At 46.5% G+C, this 24,004-nt stretch overlaps 1 protein-coding gene across 4 annotated transcripts; it reads left to right on the top strand.

The window, feature by feature from the left end:
* The first annotated feature begins 208 nt into the window (after positions 1-208).
* Positions 209-23,616, top strand: SFXN1 (sideroflexin 1). 4 transcript variants are annotated; one of them, XR_002123407.1, is made up of 13 exons: positions 209-227; positions 6,346-6,518; positions 10,110-10,280; positions 10,971-11,069; positions 12,709-12,784; positions 13,635-13,720; positions 14,626-14,753; positions 17,237-17,286; positions 17,857-17,955; positions 19,065-19,135; positions 20,034-20,083; positions 20,499-20,546; positions 21,484-21,531. XR_002123407.1 is itself a non-coding variant. In XM_019637547.1 (10 exons), the coding sequence occupies exons 1-10, from the start codon at positions 6,355-6,357 to the stop codon at positions 21,578-21,580; spliced, it is 969 nt and encodes a 322-aa protein (XP_019493092.1). In that variant the 5' UTR covers positions 6,346-6,354; the 3' UTR covers positions 21,581-23,616. The 4 variants fall into 4 exon arrangements, 2 of the variants coding, with proteins under 2 accessions (XP_019493092.1, XP_019493094.1); XR_002123408.1 differs by lacking the exons at positions 209-227; positions 17,857-17,955; XM_019637547.1 differs by lacking the exons at positions 209-227; positions 17,857-17,955; positions 19,065-19,135 and having other exon boundaries at positions 21,484-23,616.
* The last annotated feature ends 388 nt before the right edge of the window (positions 23,617-24,004 follow it).

The raw sequence follows: 24,004 nt of genomic DNA, 5'->3' as shown, positions 1-24,004 counted from the left end.
AGGGGGCACCGACCCCACGCTCCTCACGCCTCGCACGCGCCTGCTGGCGCTTGGCCTCTCCCGGCGCAGCGCAGGGCTGGGGGCAGAGGAGGCCACCTGGCCCCTGCCCTGGAGCGCGCTGTGCGGTAGCGGAGAGATGGGTGATGGTCGCGGCCCGTGCACTTCTGTGCTCTCCTGCCAACCTTACCAGAATGACGGTGACCACATTACCTGCTAAGTGTGTGCAGGTGATCTAGCACCCTTTACTTGACATTCTTCCAGTCTAGGAGGTACTTGGCATCGCCTCCCTAATCCAGATGAGGAAGTTGGGGCTCAGAGAGGCAGTGTGATCTGCCCAAGGTCAGACAGCTGGCCATGGGTAGAGCAAGGCCACCTGAGTCTCAGGTAAAGGTTCCCTCCCAGATGCTTGCCCTTGGCTGTGCTGTCTAAAATTGCCCCCATGATGCACACATCCTTTGTTGGATTTCCTCTGTGTGTTTCCTTTAATAGCGTGTAATAGCAATGGAAATATACTATGTTGACTAGCTTGCTTTATTCTCCTCTGATCATAGGCGATCAGGCCTATGTTTGTCTTGCTGACCCATTTATCCTCGGCACCCAGCACTGCCTGCCCCAGGCCGACTCTCACTGAGTATTTGTTGAGTGAATGAGAAAGCCTAGCTCTGAGTGACTTCCGAGCCGGGGCACTTAACCACTCCATGGGCAGCTAGCTGCCTTCTGAGCCCCCTGGCGTTTTGTCTGTGCTTTTCTCAAAGTCCTCATCTCTCCTCTGTCTCGCCTTCCAGATTTTGACTTGGGTGCCTCTAGTTTCTCTCTTCCTTTGCCCACCCCCAGTTTACCGAGCTTCTTCCTTTTGTGTGCCAGGCACTGTAATAGGTACAAGGCCGATAAGGGGGCTTTGCAGCGTTTATGGTGCTGGACTCAGACTTGACATATGAGACATACAAGATGAGCGGGAACTCCTTGGGAGGGTGAGTGGAGGTCCCACAAGAAGTTCTGGGATGCCCAGCAGGTCCTTTCTCCCCTTAGGACTGCAGGTGTCCCGCTTGCAAAAGTGATGGTTTTGGAGAGACGATCAGTCAGTTCCTACCCAGCTCTACAGAATTGCTCTAAGTATGTATTCAAAGGTTAGATGGAGTGTGCGGGCTTTTAGGCCCCATGGCTTTTAGGCCTTCAGGAAAGTGGTTGCAGTTGACAGAGAGGAACCCGTAGAGCACGGGCTGGCTATAATTCCGCATCAGTAAACTATTTAGAATGCTCTTAATATTCTGTAAAAATCTTCTGGAATCCCATGTGGATGAGTATGGAAAGATGCCAGCTGGGACGTCCATCCCTTCCCCGTCCTCACTTCCTGCGAAGGAAGTGGAGAGGACAGCCAGTGCACCAGTGACCTTCAGCGCAGATCCGCCACCCACCTTTGCTCCGTGATGCCTTAGAATAAAATATGCCATCTACATCCTATTGTGCAAACACTGACTGATGCGCTTAGTTGGAGTATAATCATGGGTGGAACCTTTTACTTGGGGTTAAAGGTAAGAAATCAGTAGCAGTAAGTAAAAAAAAAAAAAAAAAGACTGAAAGTTAATCTAGAAAATAAAAAATTAAGTTAGAATATATAACAAATCTACACTTAATGATACAAAAGTCAGTTACTAAGGTTTTAGTTAACTACTATTAATTTGTAAAATATTTTCATAGAGAGTACATATAGTCTGTGAGTTGATTCTTTAAAGTGGGTAAAATGACAGATTGTTAGTATTTCATCATTTTTACAGGCCGATGCCATCATGTCAAGTAGAAACCAATAGAAGTTTTTTGTGTTTTTTTTTTAATGGAAGAACTTCATCCATCCTAAGACATTGATTAAGAAGCCCAAACCCAAAGTTGGTCCTGAGGACCGGACATGAGTTAAGAATCGGATTGTCACCTGGGTGTGGGATCTGCAAGTTTGGGGGTAGGGGGGTGGGAGACGGGTGAAGGCAGTAATTCTCCGCATCTTCCTGATTCAGGACAGGACTCCGGTTCCCATACAGACCTAGCCCTGGAACAGAGGCGCGTATGCACCAGAAAGCCATGCTGAGTGCAAATGCCCTTTGAAAGATCCTAATACTTTACACAGGGTTCAGCTTTCTGGACTATAATTTGATCTCCTGTGTGGCTGCTCCCATAAGGAAGGAATGCTGCATGTAGCTCAGAGCCAGACAAATAAGTGAATTCGCTGTTCAGGCTTCTTGAGTTAGCGTGACTGCCCTACAGACACATCACCTCTGGCCCCTAAGGGTCAGGAGTGTGGCATAAAGTCAGACAGAACCGCCGCTTCCGGCCTGTGTCATCTGGGACGTGGCCTTGATTTCTCTGCGTAACTGTACAAAATGGGAAATTTCCTGGAAATGCTGAAATGAGGATTGAACAATCTAATAATGCATGGCAAACCCAGTGTCTGGCACCTGAGGGGCATTCAGTCATGTCCCCCACACGGTGACTTTAACAGCGTGTGTCACACCTGCCTGGCCCTAACTAAATGCACCAGGGCAACCGGACCCCTTAGCTCCGAAACCACAGTGGTTTAAACCCACAGGTTTCCAGTTTAATTCCTTAATTATCATTGTTAATCTTTAGCCAGGATTAAAGGTCTTTGTTACAAGGTTCCTGAGGAGGCATATTCCATGCTCACTTGTTTTCTGTGAAATTGGGGGCAATTCTTTTTTTCCTAGCTTCTTGGTGTGTAGCCAAAGGTTTGAAATAAAGTTTTTCTTAGAGAAAAGGTTTTTTTCTTAGACATTTCTGATTGTCTTTTTTGGGGATGCCCTGCAGCAAAGCCTCATTATATTCTCCCCTCACCCCCACCCCCACCCCCACCAGTAGCCACTGCCTCATGGGCAGGACTTCAGCCAGTGAAGATGGGAGCTTCCACACATGGAGACCCGGTGTGTTAGCAAAGGTCCTGCCTGTGTTTGGCGCCTCACAATGACTCAAGGTTCATAAAGCCTTGAGTCCTCTTCAGCTTATCCCACCAACTCTGGGAGCTAACTCTGATGTCCGTCTTACAGATAAGAAAATAGACACTCAGAGATATGAGTGACTCACCCGTGACACTCCTGGAAGGGAATTAGGACTCGAGTCCAGATCGCTGTAGTTGAAGCCCAGCTCTGATACCATGGGTTATCAGAGCAGGCAGTCGGGGCTCGGGGCACGAGGCACGGGGCCAAGGGCGGGGCGCTTTCCTCAACGGGAACCAGCCAGAAAGTGCAGGCTCGGTGGCCAGCGTGAATCGCCATGGACTCACCTAAATATGTACATTGCCCCCGTAAGAGGGTAAGATTCTCCCCTTAACTGGTTGGGCATTTGGTTATTATTTATTTATAATTTTTATATTCTTCCAAACATAGCGTTTCCCAAACTTAACTAATCATGGCATATCCCGGTATATTCTTAAAAATCAGATTCCTCCGCCCCCCCCCTCGGCTCTGTTGAATCAGGATTTCCAGAGAGATGCTTTTCTGGTCACAGCCATCTCTCCAGGGAGTTGACCTCTGGAGCCTGACAACTTAGGTTCACATTCTGGCTCCGCTTCCTCGAGCCAGTTAGCTAACCGCCCTTGTAAAGGGACTGTTAGGAGGGCTGGATGGGCTCATATGAGGCGAGCTCCCAGAAGAGTGGTTATTGGACGTTATTGGCTATTATCAGGCAGTCTCGTAACTTTGCTGATAAAGCTACAGGAACTTGGAACAGTGGGATAATGTATATGAGGGCACAGAGTTCTGGTGGAGCTGGGATTCGAACTCAGATCTGTTGTCTCCACTGCACACGCCTTCCCTCGTCACCTCCATCCAAGGCTCCAAATTACAGAACCGTTAGGGAGGTGCAGCTTGGAGCAGGAATTGCAGTTCAGCTAACCAGTTGGTTCAGTAAACTTATTCGGAAACTAAACGGACCACCATTGCCTGGTTAGAGCAGACTGCCAACCAGCCAGCAAGGCTTCTGTGTGGTGGGAGGTGGTCCCGGCGGAGAAGTCAGGGGGTGGCCCTCGCCCTGGAACGGCTGCACACTGACCGTGTGACATCTAACCTAAAAGAAAGGCACTAAGGCCCTCCCAGAGTGGCTCGTGAAAATTGTGATCTAATTTCAATAGTGACCGGGAAAAGCCCCCGCGCCGCTGACTACTCTTAACCAGTCGGTTAGGGTTAATCATTCCCAGCTTTTCACTTGAACACTTAGAGGACATTGTAAATTATCAGTTGACCTAATCTCAGTATTGTGTCTCAGGGGATAGGGAGGCCCGAGGAGAGGAAGGGATGGGGGCCGGCCAGTCTGTGGCGCTGTCAGCACACACAATGTTCATCTACTAAGTTCGCCATAAAGTGGTTCGCGGTGCCCCAAAACCATGATAATACCAAAGATCACGGATCAGAGCTCACCATAACAAATACCACAAAAATGAGAAAGTTTGAAATATTGCGAGAATTACCAAACTGAGACACAAAGTGAGCAAATGCTGTTGGAAAAATGGTGCCCTGAGACTTGCTCCACATGGGGTTGCCACAAACCTTCAATTTGTTTAAACAAAAACCAAAAGCCCTCAGGATCTACGCAGAGGTCTGCCTTATTTAAATATCAAAGAGACCTCCTTTCACAGCTATTTCCTTCTAATGTCTCTGATCTGGAATCTCACAGCCTCTTTCACTCCTCTGCAAACCCCCCCCCCCCCATTCCATCATTTTTTCAGATCATGAAAACTGAACTTGTTGAAAGTCAGAAATCTTCCCATATGCTGTGTAAACCATAACGTTTTGCTGTTGACCACCTGTAGTTATTAATCTTGCTGGTAACCGAGCCGTAACCTCCTCTGGGGAAGCTCTTCACCTGGTCCATCTGTGGCTGTGTGTTCCTGGCTCTCTTTCGCAGCCTCTCTGAATTTCTGCAGCCCTCTCAGGGGTCCTCCGTAGCTATCAGAGCCTCTGGTAAACACGGCTGAGAGAACATGCTCCCCACTCATGTCTCTGACTCCCTCGCTGGTCCGTTTCACTTGCTTCTGGAGTTAAAAAGCTAATGAGCTCGCTTGTACATCCCTGAACACATTCTTTGGTGTCCTGTTCAGTCTATCCCTTTGAGGTATGGCATTGTCCCCTAACCTTGCCACATCTGCCTCAGAACATAGATATCTTGTTCTCTGAAACTTCCTTTGACCCACTTGGCTTCATGACCATCCATGCTGTCCCCAGGATGGGGAACTGGGGACATCATCATGGAACTGGGCCACAGAACGACTTCCCCTGCGGAGATTCCTAGTTGAGAGGCACCTGTTGTAAAACTGTTGCAAAGAAGCAACAGGTCCAAAGTGGAGCCACTTGGGCTAAGCCCACAACACCGGACCAACACTTGATACCTGACCTAATTGCCGCTTTGGCCTTCCCCGGGAATGTAACCCTAACTGGTCAGGCTGGAGTTTTCTGGTCGGCACCTAGGAGGTCATCTGCCACACAGCCTCCTTTCCATCCCCCAGGGAAAATGAGTCCCTCCGTTCCTTCCTTATCCCTGCCCCCTTCTGCCTACACATGTCTTCGCTTTGTACAGCTCCTAGGAGCTGCTCTGTCCTTGTTAAGATGGGATGCGACATGAATGGTTTAATAAAGCCAATTAGACCTTCACATGTACTCAGCTGACTTGTTACTTAACAACTGTCACCAGTAATTGTCATGAACTCCTGTCAGAACCGAGAGGTTCTTAAGAACACCTGTCGAAAAAGGACCTGATCTTTGACCAATTTCAACCTTTGCTGGGGGCGTGGTCGGCAGGTCGGGGCAAGTTCTGGGACCAAGCGCGGGATGGCTGTGCTCTTTCCGGGGGAGCCAGACCCCAAGGGCGCTGCACCCCTCCCTCCCCCGCTCTCCACTCCAGGACTTCACTTCCTGTGTGAGTTAGTCACTTCTGGTGGGAGTAACGCAGTGAGCTCCACCGGAACGCAGTGGTTGTTTGATCTTGATCGTTTCACCCAGAACAAGAGCTTCAAACGTGGGACCCTATGACTGTTCATGCTGTTTTTAGCTTTTTGTATGTTCTCTAGGGTATTCCTAAGTTTCCTAGGGTAAGGAATGATGAAATACCATGGACTTAAAAAGAGAACTATGTGGGAAATTACTGAAATTTGGTTAAGATCATTTGAGATTTATGGACCAAGTTAGCTTTGGATTTAGACTCTCTTTCTGCCACTTATAGCAAAATTATTTTGGGGAATAGGAATATGCATACATCTTTACGTGGAGATTATTAGTGAGACAATAAAGTTTCTAAATGGGTGGCCACATTGTAAGTCTTCGCTGGGCTTGTCTCTTTGATTCTCCCTAGTCCAAGACAATGTCTGGAGAACTCCCTCCAAACATCAACATCCGAGAGCCTCGATGGGATCAAAGCACTTTCGTCGGGCGAGCCAATCATTTCTTCACTGTGACTGATCCCAGGAATATCCTGTTAACCAACGAACAACTAGAGAATGCAAGGAAAATCGTGCACGACTACAGGTAACGTGAGTGCCGATGCTTTTGGGCTTAGCCATCGGACATCCTGTTAGCCTGCTGTCTTTAAACCTTCACTTAGTGATTTTACAACTGTTTTTTGCAATGGAATCCTTTTTACCAAAAAAAATTAGAAATAGAAAGACGTGTTTTATCCACCATTGCTGACCCTTAACACAGGTGTCCAGGGTTCATAATAACCTGAAAATAAGACCACCCTTCCTCCAGCTCAGAGGTACCAGCCTATGAGTTCCCCTTTGCACAGCGCCCTGCCTCCTTCTGTCCAGCACACTCACCGCCTGCATCCACAGCCTCCCCGGCACCGGTCTCTCTCCAGATGGAGACAGCATCATCCGGAAGGCAAGTTGCCAAGCATTAGGGTAGGCTGGTTGCTTGTGAGATAAAGCCCCAGTGAATAAACGCCAGTGGTAGGAGCTCAGGCAGGGAGGAGGCTGGGCAGGGTTTGCAGGTGGGGGGTGCTCTCCATCAGACGCGAGTGCCAGGCATGAGGGGAGAGAGCAGACATACTCCCGGCAGTGGTCGCAGCTTTCTCCATAAAAGACCATGTGAAAACTATTTAGGCTTCGTGGGTCACAAAGGGTTTCTGCAGCATATTCTTCATTTTGGGGATTTGGGGTTTTGGGTGTTTTTTTTTTAATAATCCTTTAAAAAAACGTAAACACGTAACACATGTAAAAGAGTTATTTGCTGTCACGTAGGTAGTTAGGAAGGAAACCAAGGGCAGTCTATAATCTTTGTTGTCGAACACCGGGCCTGGCCACCTCTGACCCCATTCCAGCAAGTGGAGAGGGAGTACCCGGAAAACAGCGTGACGGAGCCTGAGAGAGAACGGGAGGACGAGGCAGAGGTGGCAGCAGAAATGCACGAAAGTCAGGGTTCTGGGAAAGGGGGACAAAAGCCACAAAACGAGGAGAGGCTGAGAAGAAAAGACAGCTAGAGGAGCTGAAAAGATGACACGGGGAAGGCTGCAAAGACAAAACCTATAAGAGTAAGTGAAACCCTGACTGGACTCAGTGGTAGGCGTGAAACCAGCGGCAGCAACCACGTGGTAAAAGGGGAGAAACGGATGCGGAGCGCAAGCCTGAGACGCTCTCCAAGGATGGGGTCAGAGGCGGGCAACCGTTTCCTGCAAAGGGCCAGATGGTGACTAGATGAGGCTTTGCAGCCCATGCAGTCTCTATTGCATAGAGTTTTTTTTGGTTGCTTTTATTATTATTATTATCATCATTATTATTATTATTATTTTTACGACCCTTTAAAAATGTAAAAACCATTCTGAGCTCACAGGCCATTCAGAAACAGGCCATGGGCTGCAGTTTGTCATCTCCTGATAACAGATGAAAATGGGAAAAAAATTATACTATTTAAGGGGAATAGAGAATGGAGAGCAAATGGATGCTTCTAAAGGCAAAACCAGAAAAATGCAAAAGAAGTTATAATAAGTAAATAAAAGAAAGGAATTTCCCTGAGGTAAAACATACCTACAAATTAAGGAGACTCGCACTTGGCATTTTTTTTTTGCTTTTTTCTACAAAGAAACTTAAAAAAATTCCATCAGCATCCAAGAGCAAGGAGAAAGGTTATTAAAAAAGAAGAAAAAGTCAGAGAGTTCTCACTGTTCATCTGTGCAATGAATGCCGGAAGACAGTGAAGCAGTGGGCACCCAGGTTTCATGAGACAGCGCTGTGGCCCGGAAATTTATCCCGGATTGTCTGTTTACAAAGGCAACAGGAAAATATGGAATGGCATCAAAAGTGAGTTTCTCATAAATCCCTGAGTGATCGGGAGATGTAGCAAAATTGAGTTCAAAAATAAGAAACCCATACGATGTGGAGGTTCCTCGGACAATTAAAAATAGAACTACCATGTGATTCAGCAATTCTGCTTCTGTGTATGTACCCAACAGAATTGAAAACATGGTCTTCAACTAATATTTGTATACCCGTGATCATAGCACCATTATTCACAATAGCTGGAAAGCTATTGTGTACAAATATTAGGTAGGACCTAAAAATGAATAATAAAGTCCCTCCACCACAGTTCAGAAAACACAACTGCAATTCACAGACTGGAAGAAAAGGCTTTCAAAACTCTGTGTTTCTCCTAGAGGACTTGTGTCCAGAAGATGGACACTCTTTCAATTCCAACCCAACTTTTTCAAATGGTCAAAAGACTTAAGTAGATTGACGACAGTTCACCAAAGAAACTAGGGGAATAGCAAGTTTCTAGGGGAATGGAGAGGTGCTCAGCATCATTAGTTGCTAAGGAAATGCAAATGAAAGCCACGGGAGACAGCACTTCATGCCTATTAGGACAGCTAAAAAGAGAGCTGATAAGGAACCCTGGTTCATTCCCGAATGGAACGCTAAACCGTAATTAACCCTCTACCGATAAAACAGCAGAGACGCTTCTCAGAGCGTTAAGTGATGCGAAGGAAGCCAGACGCGACAGTCTGCTCACCGTAGGGCTGCAGGTGCGTGAAATGCTCAGAGGGGACGCTTGTGCTAGAAAGCAGAGCATGGGGTGCCCGGAAGTGGAATGACTGCGGAGGGGCCCGAGGGAGCCACTGGGGAGATGACAATATTCTATATAACGTGACTCTGGAGATGGTGACACCACTGCATCCGTTTTTCAAAACTCATCAAATTGTACAGTTATAATGAGCGACTTTCATTGTATTTAAATTATACATTAATAAAGCATAGTTAATTTTTTTTTAATGTTACGGGAGTGGCGGAGAAAAGGCGATGCATCCTAATTCATCTGCAACCTGATACTCTGACAAAAGTACACTGGGAAGAAAGCAATGGTCCATTTCACAAATTAACAATGCCCGAGATCCAAAATAAAATGCTAGTACATCAAATCCAACCGTACGGTAAAACATGAATGAGGAGGATTGGTTCTAAGAATAAAAAGGTGATGTGATTTTAGGACATCAATGTATCACATCAAAGCAGAAAAGCCACATCCTGATAGGTGCCCAAAGGAACGCAAAATTGTACATCTGTTCCTCAGAAAATAATTAGTCCGCTGGGAATAATGTGAAGGCTTGTCTGATTCAAATTGCTGCAGTGAATTTCTGTATTTTCTACATTTCTGGAAATGAATATGTGTTTCTTTGATAAGGAGAAAAAAGAATGAGCCTTCCTAACCTGGGTTTTTAAACTATCAATATAAAAATGAATTGATATTCTTGATTGCCACAGCTATTGCTTAATTGGTTAAAAATATTTTAGAGTTTGCAAAGTTCAAAATACATTTTTAAATATGTCATTGAAAGCAAAGCCCGTTTCAAAGTTGACTTCTTCCCTATTAAACAAGGTAGGTTTTCGTTGTTCCTCATTATAGGTAATTTGAGATCTGTGGCTTTGAAGGGTTCATTTTAAGTGTTCCCTGTCTTTTGCATTATTGAACTTTCACTGACTCTATGTAAGAGCCAGACTTGTCACGCCATCTGGGCACAGCTGTTGTAGGTAAGTGTGAACTTGAAAGCCTTCGAGCTACCTGTCTCTAGAGCGCTGCTGAGATATTGGAAATGAGCAATCGTTGTGTTGTTTGTCGTTGTTTTCCTAGACAAGGAGTTGTTCCTCCTGGTCTTACAGAGAATGAATTATGGAGAGCGAAGTACATCTACGACTCAGCCTTTCATCCCGACACTGGTGAAAAGATGATTCTGATAGGAAGAATGTCCGCTCAGGTTCCCATGAACATGACCATCACAGGTTGTATGATGACATTTTACAGGTAAGTTATGGAGCTGTAACAACAGTTGGTTTTGTATTACCGAAGCTTAGCGTAGACTTTTGTGTGTAAATAACGTTACTGAAATAAAGGTGACTCCATGTTGAGTTTCCATTCTGTATAGATGCCAGTCCACGGGGCTATGGTACCTTTTCCCTCCGCGGAAGAGTATTCTCTTTGTTGTTCAAAAGGAGGTTGAACTTTCCCCTCAATCTTAGGCTCAAAAGAAAATGAGATGGAGAAAGAACAGAAATAAGAGTAAGCAGATCCTCTTTGTAATCCGTTCTTATAATACAGGTGTAAGTCCAGGTGGGTGGAGGTGGAGGTGGCAGAGACGTTGAGGTGACACGTGCAGTTAGGAGGAACCAGAACTACTCAGCCGACAAATGGCTTCATTTTCCCCTAAGAGATGGGACCCGACATTCATTGAGTGTCTACTCACCAATTTAAGATAACACTTAAGTAACGCTCTCCATTCTGACCGTCACCCTCTGAGCTTGGTGTCACCCACATCTAACGAGGGAAGACACTGAGAAACGGGGAGACAAAACCCTGCCCAGCCACCCGGGTCCTAAGCCTCTGACCCAGCGTCCCCATCTCCAGCCCTTCTCCTCCCCGCCCCGCACACTGTCTGCCCCGCACAGCAGCTGGGCCACAGGCGATGGCGGGTGTGTGACGGCCGCTCTGTTTCAGGACCACGCCGGCGGTGCTTTTCTGGCAGTGGGTTAACCAGTCTTTCAACGCCGTGGTCAATTACACCAACAGAAGTGGCGACGCTCCCCTCACCGTCAAGTAAGACAAGGACGTAGCTGCCCGCGGCACTTCTCCAGGGTTCATTCAACTCAGTGGTGATGCTCTCCTAGTGAAAAAAAAAACGTTTTTGTGCAAATTGTTTATATCGCTGAGACTATTAGGGAGCATATTTCCCAGGAGTGGGCCTTTCGTTTCTATCAAGACAACTGTTTTGTCCAGCCTGCCTTTTCAGACACCACTCGCGCCGGTAGGAAGCTAGGACTTCCACCCCCTCGGGCTCAGCTCCCTGCGGAACACACAGCAGCAGCTCCGGGCTGGCCTGTCGTAGTGACAAGCTGTACCCCCATCTGCCCTGTGCGTGCGAACAGATACCAATGTCGAAAGTAGTGGCGTCAACAGTGTGAACTCTGCAGGGATCGAGGGGACTTTTATAACTGATTTGTCTTTAAAATAGGTCATCTTTGGAGCCAAAAAGCAACTGAATGGGTTTTAAGTTTTTTTGAAAAAAAAGTTTTTAGATAGGCCCAAGCAATTTGCTAACCAAAACTTTGAGCAAAACTTGGATAACGCTTCAGTGTTTTCTTTTTTTGTTTTATTGCTTTAAATTGCCGTTGACAGTCCATATTCTTCTGTCATCATATGGGACAAAGGTATGAAGTCTGCAGCTAGCACTATGTAGCACCTTCCTTTCATTCAGTCCTGGAATTAAAATTTTTTTTTTTTTTAAAGATTTTTATTGGGGAATTGGGGGGATGGGAACAGTGCTGGGGAATTGGGGAAAGGGGAACAGACAAGTTGCTGTCGTTTTGTTCTTCAGTCTAGTTGTGGAGGACGTTGCTTCACTGGCCCAAGTTGGCACCATCATTGCGCTCTTCCCAGGCGAGGCAGATCAGTCGCCGGCTTCTGGACGGCCGCTCACTGCGGCTGCTGGCCGCTCACTGCGGCTGCTGGCCGCTCACGCTGGCTGCTGGCTACACACGGTAGCCCATGGCAACCCACTGCCACAGGGGCTGCAGCCCACGCCGTCGCCGGCGACCCACGGCAGCCCAGCTCCAGGTTGAGCTGTTGTTCAGCATCTTAGCTGTAGAGGGCAGTGTCACTGGCCCTCATATGTGGGATCCGAACCGGGGCCCTCTGGCATCCCAAGCGAGTTCTTAACCATCGCGCCACTCGGCCAGCTCTAAAATTTATTTTTTAATAAGAGAGAACTGCTAGTTGTATTTCGAAGATGAGACTTTCAGAACTTTTATACAGTAAGACATCATTTTACAAATGGCAGCATTGCATTTTTACTTTCAGTATGTATGTTAATATTTTGAAAAGTGTTTTTTGTTTTTTTTTAATTTAAGCCAATGTGCCCCACACCTTGAGGCCCATGTGCATTTTCCCACACTTGGCGCTTCCTGCCCACTCAGCCCCCCCACTCCACCCCCACTCGGACCTATTCTATGTGTTGGCTTGTTTGGGGTGCTGGTTAGGTGAGATGTGAAGAATCCCACTGTTCACGGGTCTACTTGCCTTCTGTCTAGATTTCGCTACTTGTCGAGAATGTCCTGTGGACTCCCCCTTCCTAATCACAGCCTTTCTCATTTCCCCCTCATTTCTTTAAAAAAAAAAAAAAGGAACGGAGCATCCCGACATACAACGTTCTTACATGCACTGTTCTTGTTCTTCTCAGTGAACTGGGAACAGCTTATGTGTCAGCAACAACTGGTGCTGTGGTGACAGCTCTGGGACTCAATGCGCTAACGAAGGTACCGGTTTTTATTTCCGTAGCAGAGCTTCTTAATTTGTTCTCACCTGCCTAGCTCTGAGCCGCTCTGCTATTTCTCAGAATAGCTCAGGTCCTAAGACTTCCTTACTGTGGTTGTTGACTGTGTATGTTAATTATATCTTCCGATACGCTTGGGCAGGGCTATCACCCATAACATCTGCCCCTGGTCTGTGCCTGGCACGGTGGGTTTTTTCTATTTTTAATTTTATTAAATGTAGTGGAGTGACATGGATTAATAAAATTATGTTTCAAGTGTACAATTCTATAATACATCATCTGGATATGGCACTGTGTTCACCACCCAGAGTCAAATCTTCTGTCATCAAACATGTGACACCACCCCCCCAAGCCCCCAAATCCCTCCACTTTATCCATTTCTACCATTCCCCCCTTTCCTTCTGGTAACCACCATACTGTTGTCTGTGTCTGTGAATTTGTGTTTGTCTTGTTTGTTCCTTGTGCTTTCGGTTTTATATCCCACATATGAGCAAGTCATACTGTGTTTTAAGGCCTAAATTAAACGCTAAAAGCTCACCCACCAAAACAGCCCAGCAGAGGCTGCGTGTGGGTGGGGCCTCAGGCCACACCTCCGAAGAGGGGGGAAGCCAGCATCTGAACCCTGTCCATTGACCACACTCAGCTGTCAGAGCCTCACTGTCCCAGTATGCCCAGACTGGAGGTATAAAACACCACCGGGAAACAGGTTTTGAAAGTACCCTCAGCCTGAGTTTCTATACAAATGGGACTTGGCAGTTTCCAAGAAGAAATAAGTGTTCGCGCTCAGGAGTATGGGAAAAGTAGATGATGCTTTTGCACTCTCTCTTCTGCAGCACGTCTCACCACTCATTGGCCGCTTTGTCCCCTTTGCTGCCGTAGCTGCTGCTAACTGCATTAACATCCCGTTAATGAGGCAAAGGTAAGATCAGGTGCGCGTTCAGACAGGACTTGGGCTTGACAGCAGCAATTAGCCTCTTGGAAGAATCAGCTCTGACATTTACAGATGAAACTGGATGAAATCTGGGGTCTGCTTAGACTAATTAGAGTAATCTAGGGTGCGGTGAGGACGTGTCCACGGACGACACCAGCTTAGCCACTGAGTTGCTAATTGCTGATGAGAACATGGGGGTCGGAACACTCTTTCTACTTCTAACGAAAAGTTTAAGAGAACAGATCTCAAACTTAGATTCAGCTGTGCTAGGCAAAGGTCTGTGCACACCCGGTGCAGTCTCTGAAACAGGTACTGTTCCCCCAGAATTTTCTTTTTCAGTTTAAAATAATGTTAATCTATGTCTTTGGAAGTATTTTTTAGAAAACTAGCAAAAATTAAGGGAGAAGAAAGAACGAGAGAATGCATTTTGGAATGGATAACGAAACGCAGGGGAACGCTAGGAGTTATAATGGTACATTAGTAACCGTGGTCACCAAGTCTCCGGTACGGCCACGTGCTGGCGACTCCCATGTCAGTGTCAGCTTATCAGTGATGCCGTGTGTCATACCTGACTCTCATTGGGAAGGCTGCTCAAATTTGCACATAGGCACAAAAATTACCCTTATCTCTTAAGTTAGTACAGTCACCCTTTGAGTCATATTTTTATTAAAAACGCTACACCCCTCCTTTTTTTTTTTCAAAGTTTGCTGTGTTATTTTGCTTTTGTGCTTATCACCCAAGGATTAAACGTGTTTGTGATATTTAAAAGTAGTGCCAAAAATGACACTTGAGTGGGTGCCTGGCTTAAGTGGGGACTAGACCGACAGATCATCTCTTTCCAGCCGTTTCGTGAAGGCATCTGTGAACTTCTTTGCACGTGTTTTGCTCTCTAGGGAACTCAAAGTTGGCATTCCGGTCACAGACGAGAATGGGAACCGCTTGGGCGAGTCGGCACAGGCCGCAAGACAAGCCATCACGCAGGTGGTCGTCTCCAGGATCCTCATGGCAGCCCCCGGCATGGGTTAGTAGCACTCCGTTATCCATTCATTTATTTGACAAATAACAGATCAAACAAGCGTTTATGTATCAGTGAACCAAAAAAAAAAACCACTTCCCCTGGTGGAATTTCCTATATGAGGAGGGAGGCAGAGAATAAACTAAATAACTAAATATATATAAAATGTGAGATGCTGCTAAGGACTAAGGGAAAGGGGGTGTCGGAGGTCTTGGGGTGGACATAGACTGGACAGCGCAGGAAGAGGACTGGGCAGAGGGAAGGGAGACAGCCAAGCGGGCACCAGGGAGCCGCAGGAGCTTGCCTGGTATGCTGGAAGCACCTGAGAGGCAAGTGCAGCTGGTGTGGAGAGGCAGGTGGGACCAGTGGAATGGAGTGAGCGAGGCCCCAGAGGACAGAACGCAGGCATTTGGAGCCCAGGCTTATAGCCTGAGGGTCGAAATCGTGGAGGGTGTGAGCAGGGGCTGGCATCATTCATTCATGCACGACTGAAGAGGGGACAGGAATGATGGTTGGAGACTGGTCAGGAAGCTGTCCCAGTACCCCAGGCAAGAGATGATGGTGGGCGGGACTCAGGCAGGGACAGCAGAGGTAAGGAGAATCGGAGTGAAAGAATTTGATCTAGGGAAATCATGAAAGGAGATTTCTAAGAGTTCTTGAGTAGGAATAATTGCAACTGAAGATTTATTTGAATCAGCCCGAGACCCTGGGAACTCAGACCAAGCTGGGCTCTTACAGCAGCTGTGAGGATGAGTGCCGAGCCACTACTCTGTCTTGTCCACAGGGCTTGGAGTCAACATGACCAAAATCAGAAAAGCCACGTATTTTTCCCTTTGAGAATCTCTGGTCCACTCCTAAGGCTTCTTAGAGCTACCCTCAGACCGGGTCTTACTTAGAAACTAGAGGGCCTGTGATAGCTATATAGTGCTCTTTGCAGAAACGAAATAGAAGTGACTGCTACATTTCAGCATCGAAACAATGCAAACAGCACCTGGCTGTTAGCTCAGCTCCCAGAGGAAGCCTGCGTCACCAACTGCTGTTAGCTTCCCCACCAGTGTCTTGTGCTGACTTTAAATTCTGCTTGTCGCTGTGACTGCGCATCAGCAGATGAGTAGAGCGGGCAACCGGAGCGGGAGAAAAGTACACGAGGAAAGCGTTGGGGAGCATCACGGGCAGACCTCGGAGAACTGCGGGTTCGGTTCCAGACTGCCGCAGTAAAGCGAATGTGGCAATAAAGCGAGACACATGAATTTGGGGGGTTCCCGGTACACATTACAGTTATGTTTACCCTAGAGTCTATTAGCGTGCAATAGCATTATGTCTAAAAAAAAAAAAAATTGCATACACCTTAATTAAAAATACATTATTGCTAAAAAAACGCAAATCATCACCTGAGCCTGTAGCGAGTCGTAATCCCTTTGCTGGTGGAGGGTCTTACCTTCAGTTTGTAAAGAACGCACTATCTGCGAAAAGCAGTGAAACAGGGGGTGCCTGTGTGTTCGCATCCCAGCTAATTGGGATGGTCTGAATTAACCTCCGTTAACCGATGTAACAAAGGAGCCCCTCGGTGCCCTTATGAGACGGCGCCAGGGGCGGGGTATGCTGGAAACGGCCGTGATATGTAGGCCGAGCCCCCTGAGTCTGGGGCCAGCACCCTGTCACGAGCCAGCAGGAGGCTGGGGACCCCCCACACACACACACATGTGCTGAGCCCAGGTTTCCAGATTTGCCGCTATCTACCCTGGGTTTGTTTTTTCCCCTTTTGAAATACAAGCCCCCCTCTGGAGTTCAGCCAGCCCGACAAGTCTGTTTCCAGATTTTTTCTAATATTCTAAATATTTTAAACATGATTTTAAACACCATTTTCCTATCCCAGGGAATCTATGAAGGTAACTGACACACTGAAGTAGTTGACGTGACAGTGTAGTCTGATAAAAATTGTGAGTAAATGAACTAATGCTACCCGAGGTTTTACCGGCATTGTTGCATCTAATCATCGCAGCCCGTTGGTGCAACTCTCCCCGTTTCACAGATGAGAAAAACAGAAACCTGAGGCTCAGTGAAGTGAAGTGACTTTTCCAGGATTGCCCAGCAAGCAAGGGATGTCCTCCTGACTCAAGGCACGAACCTTGATTCCGTACACGGGATGGGCCCCGGGGCAGGTTGGATTCACCTTATTCTACAGGAGGCAAAGTTTCCTGATGTCAATACAATTGCATATTTAAAGTTAAATGTAAAGTTCTCTTCAAGAATATAGAATTTTCTGGCTGGCAAAGAACATTACAGTATTTTTCAAAAATCTAGAGAATGGAACAGTGGATTTTCTTCAATATAAAATATTTCAAAGAATTACTGCATATAGTTTCACTCTGCCAGTGAGAAAATAGCCTAAAAGTGATATAAGCCTTTTGTCAAATTGTTGGGGGGGAAAAATGAAGCTAAAAATAGACATGAAATAAAGATGTAAGTGGATCTGTCTTTACTTCCAGCCATCCCTCCATTTATCATGAACACGTTGGAAAAGAAAGCCTTTCTAAAGGTAAGCCCCAGTTCCATTTGTCATTGTTTCCATGCTTTCCGCTCCTTTTCAGACTTGGAGCCTGAATATTTCCTGCATAAACAGTAAAGAAACTGAAGGCCAGGGGCACGTGGGCTCTTCTGTCAATAGAAAGACATTGCCAGGAACATTTTATGTCTCATCGCAGACACTTGAAAAAGCTCTTGTAAATGAAGACTGCTGCCCACGTCTCTCGAGAGGTTATAACTCAATTATACACTTAACCTTAGTGGTCGAGTGGATGCCGAGCTAGGGAGCAGTGACACGAGATGGAATGCCTTTGGAATGATGTGTTTATGCGTCACTGTCCCTACTATCGTCAGACATGAAAAAGATAACTTGGAGCTGGGGCTTCATAGAGCACTGTGTTGAGAGCCCTGGTTTCGTTTTCTTTGGAGATCGTATCTAATAATTGATTAATCTATCAGCTGCCCCCATCAGGGTCTGAAACTAACCAGGAAATCTCAGTGTGACTCATACGGTCTTTGTGTAGCTTCGTGATTTTATGCCGTAGTGTTCTTCTTCACCCTATTTTCCAATTCTTACAAGTAGGAGACGGTGGGACAGGGTGACTCGTTTGGCTCATGCTGTGTGGAAAGCGACCCCATTAAATCTGCCAGGAATGGGTCAGGCTCTGCACTAGAGGAGCAGGTGTGTTGGGGTGAATTATTCTGGGTCTTAGAAATAGAGCTGTAACATTGCGGGGAACACTCCACAGCTTTGAAGGAGGACACAGGTCCCAGACCAAACACTCCCTGAACGATGTCAGCGATTAGGAGAATTCTAAAGGTCCAGCAGGAATGTTCACTGACCTGTAAACTCCCTGTGGGCCCCAGATGGAAGGCCAAGGCCAACACCAAGTGAACACTTCATACACTTTTAATATAACTACATTCTTAGGGAAATAAGCCAAGAAAGCATGCTGTGAAGCAACAGTGATGGTGAGGGCCAACTTATGCTGGCTATTACCCATTGAGGCACTGACCCCGTGAGGGTAAGGGGACCCTCACTTCAGCACCCCCACTCATGTTCTGTCTTGGAAGCACTGGGCATGTGGAAGAATTATGTTCCCTGAGCCTCTTCCTCTAGCAGTCTTACACCTTGCTATGAAATGTGCGATAGTGTCATACTGGCTCTGTAGTGATTGAACCACCCCTTAGTCCCTTGGGCGTCCCCAGGGGAAATCCACAGACCCCGTCCCCGCTCCGGAAGCTGTGCCATTGAGAGCCCTCTGAAGTTCTGTTTAAGAAGTAGGAGTGAATTAGGCAGGATGGGGGGCTGCAGGAGGAGGTGGGAGAAGGGGTGACATCCAGGTTGGCGTTCATGGTCTAAGTCAGAATTCTCCGGGATCCTTGCCGTTACCAAGAACCTTTCCAAGCAAGCCATCGCCTTGAATTTGCACGAGTCCTTCTCTGAGATGACAGGCAGCTGTTCCCTGAGATTACAGGTTAGCCCAGTGTCCTGCAGACAGAGTGCACAGTAAATGACGTAGCTGCTCGCACGGGGCCAAGTTCATCCTTCACAAGATCTCATTCAGTACTTAGCTTGTCTTCCCGTCACCTAATCTGTGTGCCAGCGCAGGTGTCACATGTCTGGGAAGCGTAGGGTGAGGATTTGCCATCCCGTGAAAACCCCTCATCGTCAGCCAGCCAGCGGCCCGAGATCCCAGATCCCTTTCCTTGCTGTCCTCTGAGGGGTGGGCCCTCTGCGTCGGCTCAGGGTCTGTCTCCTCTTGACCAAGTTTCTCCCTTCCTCTCTAGCCCACGCCTCTCCCCTCACGTTACCCTGCGGGATGTACCCTTTCACCAGAGGAGTCTTCTCGGGGACCAGGGTACGCCTCGCACGCAAGCCTCTTTGGGATCATGCTCTTTAACAGCTCGTGTTGACTCTTAACTAAGTTGGCTGATCTCATTACAACCAGTTCACGACTTGGCTGCAGCTACTTCTGTGGCCTTACGTCTATAACCATGCATCTCACTGCTCTCTATATTGTATCTTCTGCTACCACTCCTTTCTGGAAACTAAAAATCTAACAGCACTTGTTCTGCAAAAGCCCAACGAACTCATTCGTTCCATTAAAAAAGAAAGTAACAGGCAAAAGCGCTTTATGCCAGCCAGTTTTAACCATACTGACAGCAACAAAAACCAAGAACTAAAGATGCAGGACGGGGGAGGGGTGGGTGCTGGGTTTCTTCTCCTTCCAGGCGCTTCCTAGGTGCCTTTCGCTGGCGTAGCCTCACCCGCACGCTTTTAGGAAGCTGTTGGGATCATTTGGCACATACTGAAACCAGAGCTTGGAGAGGCTGGGCTCTGCCTGCCATTCCCCACGGCGGGGAACCACCAGGAGGGGCAGACATCTGAGAGCAGCTTTGTCTGTCTCCCAACCTTGGCTCCAGGCTGTAGTGACTCCCAGCCAAGAGGTAAACTGTACCTAAACGACAGCAATTTCTCCGCCTCCCGTACCCAGCCAGGCATCATCGAGATTATACGTGCAAGGGGGGCATGAGAAGCCACTGATCTGCGCACGTGCATGTACTGACAGATCGAAGGGGGCTACAGGATGTCGGGAAGAACATGCTTCTTGCCGTGTTCCCCCAGATTTCACTAATCACATTCCATCTGGATCTTGTAATGCGGAGAGGACAGCCTCCTTCCAGCTAATCAGCAGAAGAAATGATCTCCAAGAGCTTGTATGAAAAGTATTCATAATAATTTATTTCTCAACACAGAGGTTCCCGTGGATGAGCGCGCCTATCCAGGTTGGATTGGTTGGCTTCTGGTGAGTAGCATTCCTTTGATACCATTTATTTTCTTTTTATAGAGAAATGTGCAGCACGTGAAAGGGGAGGGGAGGGGATCAAATGGGACAGGTTTGGAAATGAGACCATCCCAGCACATCTGGAGCTTACAGTCCCAATAATTAGCTAGAAGTAAAGTGTCTTTAGAGAAACCTGCTTTGGGGACTATTTGCAGGATCCTTTGTAAATTCCTGTTATCTCTTTGATTTTTTAAAACAAATTATCTTGGCCATCCCTGGTATAATAAAAATGATACAAACAGGACATATTTTTGTGAGGCAATATAATGCTCGAAAGAAAAAAAGGGGGTTGGTAGAAAAGTATAATAGAAAAAGAACTGGAAAAGTTGACCATTTCAGAATGCTCTGATTTGTCTTTTCTCTCTCTTTTTTTAAGTTTGGTATTTGCTACGCCTCTGTGTTGCGCCCTTTTTCCTCAGAAAAGGTATGTATTTGCCATTCCTTGGGATGATCATGAGCTTTAGTCCTAAAAACCAGTTGAAGACAGGGGCTGTTACCCCATTTCATGCGTAGAAAAGTTGGGACTCCGAAACCTTAAGAAAGCCGAGGTCTCCAAAAGAAAGAGCGAGAGGCAGAAATCACACGCACATCTGTTTTATTTCAAAACTCTCTTTACCCAGCTTTTTTCTACCCGCTACCGTTACATTTGAAAATGCTTTCTTCTTTTGTAAGTCAGGCTAACTCTGCGGCACATTTGCTTTTATAAAAATGTAAATATATGGTTCGCCGCCATCCAATCCACTGACGAATGCATCCATAATACAGACATACTAAAATTTAAGTTTTGTCCCCAGGGACAGCAATTAGAGGCACTTAGCTTCGGTGGCTGGTATGTCTGCTCCCCCTCTTCCTACTCAGCTTTCTGCCTTAAAAGCCTTATTGTGCATTTTCACCCCAACCTGCCTGCAAATCCTGCTTTTGATGTAAGAACTGGACTGCTTGAATCAGCTCCGTGTGAATCTAGACCATCAGCCACTTCCTGGTCTCACATTGAGGCCCCAGAAGCAGCGTTCTGTTATTTTGCTTTTTTGTTGAGTATTACTAGGCTTCTGCCTTGGTGATGCCCTTCTTGGGCTGACAGGCCCCAAAAGTCTGGTCTCTAACGCCCTTGGCCCTCAAAGTAGGTTTTGGATAAGGTGTTCCTTTCGAGAACACCTTTACCAGGTCCCGCCACCTGATAAACAGCTCCACCTTCCACTTCTGTCTCGGACCCCCGCCATCCTGAAATAGAGATTTCAACCTTATGGAGAGGGAGCCTTCCATCCGCTCGATGCTTATCGCCAAGCCCCCCTCGGAGAGAGCAGGACCTGCTAGTTCCCACCTCTGCCCGTGGAATAACTGTCCCTTCTCCCTTCTCCCAGTTCCATGCCTGTGACAAGCTTGGAGGCTGAGTTGCAAGCCAAGATCCGAGAGACCCACCCTGAATTACGACGCGTGTACTTCAACAAGGGATTGTAAAGTAGGGAAAGAGACCTCTACCCGCCAGCCTCAAACCCCGTGTAGCCTTGGTGAGGAAACTCCTGTTCTGCGTGGGTTCTCCCAGTCACGGAAACCTCTTAACGATCCACATTAGCCTTCTAGTCAGGCTGCTACGTCCAGAGCAGGTGCCCGACACCTGCTGGCTCCCTCACATTGGAATCATGGTATAATTGACAGAAATAGCCTTCCTGTGCTTTTATAGTGATTGTTTTTTCAAAGACAATATCCCAGCCCTCACCTAGAGTTTTAAAAAGCACTGCTAGGCCTAGAGTAGATGTTCAGAACATGCTCGATAAATATTGATGATCAGTCAGTGAAAAGGAAATCCGGTTAAAATATTGAATTTTTATCCCACTGTTATTTCAAATCAAGGAGCTCTCAGTAGTGATTTGGGAAAACAAAAGCTCTAAGGCTAAACTATAAAAAAATGACTCATAAATATTAAAGGTACTTTGCTTCCAGTTTGGGCAGTGGGCGACCCAAAGTAGATGATGAATTTGGGGGATCTGTAGTGGATAAAAACTCCTTCATATACCTCCCGGAAGTCACAGTAACAGACGAGCGTGACGAGACATCCCTGCTCTCAGCAACTCTGCCCTCGTGTTGCTGGTGGATTTCTTTGGTTGACTTTTAAATTTATTCTGATTCGCATTCTTAGGAAGATGTTATACTTACTGACTTCACATTCCATTCTTGACATCAAATCATCAAATAATTGAAATGCACAAGTGTCAAGTTTTAGAAGTATATTCAATACCGGTGCTGCACGATTGGGTTGAATCTGGTTCATTTGGATTTTTTTTTTTAGAAGGGAGGGCATAGTTTCAACTACCTACACGTCTTTTCTCGACATCCTTATAGATCTCTTTGGCTTTCGGAAAGATACGGAAAGAACGTGTCTGTGAATCAGTGACTAAATGAATTTTACTTGAATGCTGTATATTCCATTCCACCCTGTTTGACAATTAGGAAACCATGGACCACTGTTTACATCATCTGTAGTAGTTTCACATTTAATACATTTAATGTAACAGATTATGTTTCAAGTCTGTAGATGTTCGAAGGCCTGTGCAAGGCGGTTGGGTGTAGACCACTCAGTTCCCTTGTAATTTAGAGACTTGTATGTGAAAAAAAATTGTAGAAACAAGTTGTGGCAGATGTTTTCCTGACAATGTGACCAGACTGAATTTCCTCATAAAGACACAATGGTGTGGCGTGTGTGTTTCTCTTTTCTCTGGAAGCACTGATGGGGCTGAAGCTTTGGGCCACTCCGAGCCTTCCTTTATGCCACCAAAACTTTCCCGCTTAGATTTTTCTGTCTTAAACCATCTGAAGCAAAATAACTTCCCCATGACGCATTCTGGCCTCGGATGTGTTTTGTTGCCATAGACACTTCTCTTTAAAAAGTGATAAGAGCCTGAAATTCGAGACAGATCTCCAAGGGGTGTTTGAAAGGTGCTTTTAACAAGGAAACCAGAGCACTTGGGGCTCACCCCACCCCCAAGAATCTCAGAATTCTCACCCCGGTTCCTTGGTAGCCCCATTTCAGAATCTTCACCTTCGCCGAAAAATTAATGACTGGGTTGGAAGACTGACGAACTAACAAATTTTTAGACACCAGGAAGCTATGACCAAAGCATCGTATAAAAGGGGCAGTGAACATGGAGATGTGTCTTTTGAAACATTATTTGTGGAAGCTTCCAACTCTTGATGCTTTTATGTAGAAATTTTCACTGTATGATTTAATCATGGCTGATAAAAAGGAACAAATGAACCAATCTTTGCTGATCTCTTAGAAATACCTTTTCTAGAGAAAAGTTCACATGAAGTGCAATAAGCTTGTAAAAGTACATCGTTATTCATAGTTCTACTGACTGATGTAATGAATTGTGACCGCGTATTTACTAACTGGCAGTTTTGTTTTCAGTATTAGCTCCATCTTGCCAGCGTTGGAATCAATGTACTATTTCAGTTCACCTGGATGAAATGTTAAATAAACTCAGAATGAAAATGAATTCTCTCTTTTATTTGTAATGTAAAGGATAATGCCGTTTTTATGATAGTCGTTGGTACCTTCCATTCAAACTTCGTATCTAGGGACCATCAGTATCTCCGAATGGAGAGAGATTTCTGTGTTGTGCCTTTAGCCGGAAGTATATTTCTAGCTTTGGCTACTAGTCTTCTGCCTTCTGAAACGCCATGGGCACAGAGGCGACCACCCACCCCAGCTGCACACAGTTAATCCCAGAAACGTTAATTAGGAGCACGTGGCGGGGGGGGGGGGGGGGGGGGGGCTGTGTGATTCTGCTTCAGGCCCTGATGAGAAACCGCGGTACCTGCAGGTGAGGGAAATTGGCTTTTATATTGTTTGTCAGATTCTCCTGTGGAACTAGCATTTGTCAC

This window comes from Hipposideros armiger, unplaced genomic scaffold (assembly GCF_001890085.2).
Source record: "Hipposideros armiger isolate ML-2016 unplaced genomic scaffold, ASM189008v1 scaffold_33, whole genome shotgun sequence".
NCBI classification, from domain to species: domain Eukaryota; kingdom Metazoa; phylum Chordata; class Mammalia; order Chiroptera; family Hipposideridae; genus Hipposideros; species Hipposideros armiger.
Note: the sequence above shows the minus strand (reverse complement) of the source record. Positions and strands in the feature narration are given on the sequence as shown.

What these genes read in the sequence shown, in the direction of transcription:
- SFXN1 (XM_019637547.1), top strand. Translation starts at nt 6,355, where the DNA reads ATGTCTGGAGAACTCCCTCCAAACATCAACATCCGAGAGCCTCGATGG. An exon ending in CATGGCAGCCCCCGGCATGG is followed by an intron (nt 14,754 to 17,236) that starts GTTAGTAGCACT and finishes CTTTACTTCCAG; the next exon opens with CCATCCCTCCATTTATCATG. An exon ending in AAAAGAAAGCCTTTCTAAAG is followed by an intron (nt 17,287 to 20,033) that starts GTAAGCCCCAGT and finishes TTCTCAACACAG; the next exon opens with AGGTTCCCGTGGATGAGCGC.